Source organism: Periplaneta americana, chromosome 9 (assembly GCF_040183065.1).
Source record: "Periplaneta americana isolate PAMFEO1 chromosome 9, P.americana_PAMFEO1_priV1, whole genome shotgun sequence".
In the NCBI taxonomy this organism is placed as follows: Eukaryota; Metazoa; Arthropoda; class Insecta; order Blattodea; family Blattidae; genus Periplaneta; species Periplaneta americana.
In genome coordinates, this window is record NC_091125.1 from 64877637 (window position 1) to 64883636 (window position 6000).

The window sequence follows — 6000 nt, forward strand, 5'->3', positions numbered from 1 at the left end:
TCCTCTGACTTATCTTTTCCAATCTTTTCTCCTAGATTATGACTCTCTCATCTCATTGTGACCTTGTTAAATTTAGAATTGACACGGCTGGGAATAATACAACATGAAGTTTATATAGATGTGACAAAGTAAAAAATGACGCCCTGGCTTTTTTTTTAACCTTTATCTTATTCTTTAACAGGAATATGAACACACAACCTTGAGATTTGAAGTTATCACTCCAAAGACTAGGACTAAAATCAAACAATCAAGTAGAAGTCTGCATTCCAATAAAAACAACCAATCGCAGGTCATGCCAGTACGCGCGGTCAGTATACGCAGCCAGGCCTAGACTCGAGCGAAATAGTTTTTACCCTGCTTTTGAAACATTTATAATCTAAAATTATATCTTGTTATACAGGCCTAAGAAGATATCTGTATGAAAAGTACTGTTAAGACTTTGGTAATAATATAATAGTTTATGTAAATTGTTCGAAGCCCTAGTGCAGGCCTGCAGAACTGTAGCTCCTGAGAGCACTGCTATACTCCCCTTTCTTACCCCACCCATCTTTTCTACCAGAGCGGTCATGACGTTCTAGTTACGCTCGGCTGCATTAACATTCATTCGCGGCGGCAGGTGTACAATACGCTATCAAGAATTACAAATGAACAGATAATAAAATCCTTAGAAACATACCTTTAGAAAGTAAGAGAAACATGAATGAGGGAAATAAATAAATTGAAAGACATGTAAAATAAATTTTAAAATGTATGTGTGCTAATAATGTAATAAGGTCTCCTATGTGTATCTTCCTATTACTAATAAAGCCGATTAAATCCACATTTTGCGTAAAATAAGTTGAGTACAGTCCCTGACATGTCTTTCCGTGCTCTGTATTCTACTAAAATGAAATAAGTCCGAAATGTTGCTTGCAGGCAACAAACCAATTACTTTATTTGAAGAATTTATTATGATTTTTCGTGTATTAATAAAGTTTTAATTCCTGTTTTTACAAAACTTGTATTACTGGTCTTAACTGGTGTTACTAATAATAGGACGATAAATAAATTGTACGTTGATAAGTAAGTGATAGCTATATGACCGGATGTCAATGCTGTCATTCAACATTGTAACGCACACCAGCCAAATAAATATATAAGTAAATAAGTAAGTAAGTAAGAAAGTAAGAAATTAAGTAAGTAAATAAGTAAATACGTAAATATATATATATATATTTATATATATATAATTAAATAAATAAATAAGTAAAGAAGTAAATAAATAAATATATAGATAAATAGGTAATTAAGTAAATAAGTAGGCCTAAATAAGTAAGTAAATAAGAAAATAAGTAAGTAAGTAAATAGGTAAACAAACAAATAATACGCGTACTGCAGTTTAAAGAGAACTGGAACATGGCAAAATCTGAACATGTGAAGGAATAATACTGCCAAAGGAAATAGTAATATAATTATTTTCTTCTTGAATACGAAATAATTGCTTGTTTACTGTGTCCCATCCAATTTATTTCCACTCGTCATTTCAATATTAAACTACATTTCAACAAAGTCCATATTAAGAATTATGGAATGCACAAACTTTCGGGTAAGTTCATCATTACGAACTGTATATTGATTATTTATTTATATAGGCCTACTGTAAAATTAAGGACGTCACTCGTTGTGTTCATTTTGAACTTAAATGCTACAAATTTATGTTTCCGTAGATGATGATAGGAGGAAAGTTTTCGAAAATCTAAAACAGGTTAGGTGCAAAGAAATCTCAAAGAAACTACCGACAGGAAATCTAGCATAATTGTAAAACGTGAAACGAGACAACGCATTATAAAAACAATGGATTTATTACATGCCATCACTGATGGACCTTTGACGACAAGAGAAGGTAAATAACTCTACGCGGAAGTCGATCATCCCCAATAAAAGTGGAGTGAGGCTGACGTCATATTTCCCCTTCTTACGAGTTCTGCAGGCCTGCCCTAGTGTTATACGTAGTCATGAATTGCAGATATTTAAGATAAAATTTAGTTGTTGGTTTTAAGATTCTCGGCTTCTTTGCTTGAATTTTAAGGAACTGGGCCCTTAAGTCCAGTTAAAAATCTTGACTTTTGAAATGGAGAGAATATAATTATTCTGCTTGTTTCCTTATTCAATTTACATATCTTATCTCTTACAAACAGCAATCCATTGCTTGCGAATTTTTTCGTCCTTAGGAAAGTAAAAAACTGCACGTTATTTGCAGCTTTATATTTCTCATAAAAACTTTGGCAAACAATCACACCACACGTTTCCCCTCGCATAGCTGTGAATGAACTTGAAATAGTAGATAAACTGTAACTGCTGTTTCAACATGCCGCCTATAACGGAAAACTTATGACGTCAATCCCTTCCCTGCTCCCCGCATTCATTTCACCCAAGATCTATTATTGAGGGAACCTGTAAGTTAAAAGGGCTTGGGTCAAACATAGACGTTTCATAGTAAAATGTTCCTACTAACCGCACGTTCTAAATTCACCGGTGTTGATTCCACAAACTAAGAGAGTGCGTCATCAACCTTCACGAATGCTTTGATCCCCTCAATGCCCCGCGCTCCGTAATCGTCTACGTCAGTCTACGATGTTTTGAATACGACAGTAGCGACAACAGCGCTCAGCGGTCATGTACAGTAGGCTACATTGAACGTGCAGTAGTGTTTGAACCATTTATCAATATCTTAACTTTAGAATGGATAAAGGCAAAATTTCTTAGGATGTGATTACAAATCAGTGATATAGTGTACGTTAACATTTATATAACTTTATGATGATTTTCGTAAACAAAGAGAATCTAATAATAATAAATGATTAGAGAATGTTGGTTCCAAGATTAACCTGTTGACGTACATTGTAGACACCGGTACTTGCAATGTTTTTGCTTGAGTTTTGCGTTGTTTATACTCACGTACGTATTCGGCAATAGTAGTCTACATTATTACTGGATTGGGAATAACTTTCTCTTCACGTTTCATTTTTCTGCATATTATCATATATTTATACACGTCAGCTTCCTGTTGACATGTTTATCTATGGCATCTATGCATTACGTCACACGCTTGCAGCTCGAATTTCAGTTTAAACTACTGCGTCATTTTCTCAGCATAGCAATTGTGCAAACCAAACAAAAATGGTTGCAACTCCTAAAGTGTAACAGATGGATCAAAACGAATGGCTTTTTTTTTTTAATATCGCATGTGTTATCATATTTCACTCTAAGTGTGTTCTGATACAGCTTTTACGATTTAGCTGTAGCAAGTGGTTGACAGTCAATAAAAATAGAAAAGTATTACATGTTTTTGAGATATTGATTAAATAATGTACCATTTTATTTTGGGACTAAAATAAATATCTTTTGGATAGATCGGTCTCTATTCTTTCATTTACATATAACATCTTTCTGTAACTACGCCATAGGTATTAAGTTATGTAACGGTATATTTGCATGTTTAAATTAGCGACATCATGCTGGTAGGCCCAATGATCAAATCCTCTATTGTGCATGCGTGTCTTCATAATGAATCTTCCTGAGTGGAGTTCGTATGATACTCGTGGCCAGTTGAAGGACAGCTCTGCACTTGGAAAGTAGCCTTGCCTAGGCTAGTCGCTAGGCGACGGGGAAACAGGTGATATGTTTCCTGCACCTTGATTTACTTTGGCTCTATGGAGAGCAATAGTCACCGGAAGATTTACTTGTGTTTGATCAGTTTAAATTGTCCATGAGTCTAAATTGCATCAAGCTTGTTTCACTTCATTTCCGTCTGACATGCATTTGATACAGCGAAGTTAAATTGAGCCGATCAGATTGAGTTTCATTGCGGGTTTTGATTTTCCTCAAATGTCCGATTTACTATTAGGTTTCATTATGCGTATCGAACTTACGTGAATGCTGATCCATTTAACATCAGATTCGATCATAATACATATATTATTTGTACTATTATACTGCAAACAATGAAACTGCCTAAGTATTACTCTAGATCATATATGTAACAGATAGGTCATCGCTATGTTAAAATCGTTTGCACTTTGACGAGAACACCACCAGGATCGCCACCCGTCTGCCGTAAACGAACACGAGATGGCAGTACAGTCACTAATGCAATTCAAATGGGAATTGTGACGTGACTCCTTATGTAACAACTAGATGGCAGCGTAGTAAACCTGACAAAATTTGTTAACGTCAAAGCCTATAAGACCACCTATCTGGGGTATATATGATCTAGGGTATTACTGTAATATTCTTCGGGACCTAATGCATTCAGTTCTTATTATGGAATCAATCTTTCTTCTTGTTAATACACTTTATCTTAGAGATACCTGAGTCTGTTTTATCGGGCCTATTGGAGAGGGTTTATTCCAGCAGCTTACACATTGCACCTGATCCCTTTCGTTAACACTTTAGTCATTTATTTTAAGGTAATGTTGACGGCTCGGGGGGGGGGGGAAGAGGATGACGAAGAGTATCCCGGTGCAGAAGGGTATACCGGTGCAATTATGAACATCCAAAGATGGAGTTGCGTCAATGTGACGCGAAAATCTGTCCGTTTCATTACTGCAATTCTTAAATAATAGCATTATTCAACGTTAAAAATATAAATTATTACAATATGTGATTAGTGAAATATGTTACTAGTCAGTGATGCACGCAATGGAAAGGTAAAAGAAATGGCCACCCTACCTCAATATCTCCTGGCTTAGCTTATTGGTGTCACTTATGAGGTTCAAACTTGTCTTTGGACAGTTGGCTAAACAACAAACAATATACATAGTCCGCCGATGTGGCTATGTGAATAGTGAGTGTGCTTCCAAACCAAGCAGTCGATTCCCGGCGTGGGCAATGGAAGAAAGTCCACAGGACTGGGTGTTTGTCCGTTGTCTTGTAATTTTTCTGTGATGTCTCTCCGGCAGCCCTGCATCATGTTGATCTCATGGCCAAGAGGGCCGCATTTGTGAGATATATAAACCTCCCCACGTTTCCGCAGTGCAGTGGTGTGTAAAATCGGATAAAAAGGGGAGGTCAAGCAGAATAAGACTACAAGAGAGCAGAAAATAATGCAAAGACTATGAATATATATCTGCACATATATAGCTATTTCATGTCAATTTCAGAAAATAATATTGACTACATATATAATTGCACCATACCGGCACCATTTATGAATTGTCAAATGTTTTACTTTCTAGATTATGAAGGTTATATTTTTTTCGCGGAGTCCAGAAAGCGAAAGTACATGTTCTAGTTTGATTTAATATAACGTTATTTCATTCATGTATGTATTTTGAATAATAGCCTAGTTCAAAAACCAATTATAAACAGTAATATACCTCTAATGCGTATGATGCTAAAAAGAATTGAAGTATTCCAAAACGTTTAAAATTCATACTTTACTTTTTTACTTTTGAGGGCCTCTCCACTTTTCAGTGGTTACCCTTTATTCCCATTTTCCATCTGCGTCTGTCATTCCAATCCTGCTCATTTAGTCCCTTATCATTCATCATCCTCAATATTCCAGCCCTCCATGAATTTCTAGGCCTTCCTCGTTTCTTTCTACCAGCTGGAGACCACTGAAGTAGCACGTTTGGCCACCTCCCCTCATCCATCCTCCTTACATGACCATACCACTGAAGTTGTCTACTCTCTATTCTTGCAATCACCGATTCTTCCATGTTCATTATCGTTCTAACATCCTCGTTTCTTCTCTTTTCCAGCCTGGATATTCTAGCACCTCTCCTTATGCCGTCCATTTCAACTGCCTGTATCTTACTTTTTTTGGCCTTCCGATAGACTCCAGCCTTCAGCACCATATGTCAATATACTTTCCACTATAGCCTCAAGAATTCTCTTTTTTGTTTGCATTGTTATTGTCCTGCTCCATAGCACTCCATTCAACATCTTTATTGCTCCTCTACCCTGCATTATCCCATAATCTATATCCGCTTTACAGTTTCCAGTCTCATGCAAAACCGA

The 6000-nt window shown here is 36.2% G+C and overlaps 1 protein-coding gene across 1 annotated transcript in view; it reads right to left on the reverse strand.

The window, feature by feature from the left end:
• The window catches only part of LOC138705592 (facilitated trehalose transporter Tret1-like), a 31511-nt gene extending 26560 nt beyond the window's left edge, over window positions 1-4951 (reverse strand). Inside the window, exon 1 of the mRNA XM_069834194.1 lies at window positions 4844-4951. Within this exon, the coding sequence (XP_069690295.1) occupies window positions 4844-4951 (108 nt within the window). The remainder of the gene's footprint in view (window positions 1-4843) is intronic.
• Between the last annotated feature and the right edge of the window lie 1049 nt (window positions 4952-6000).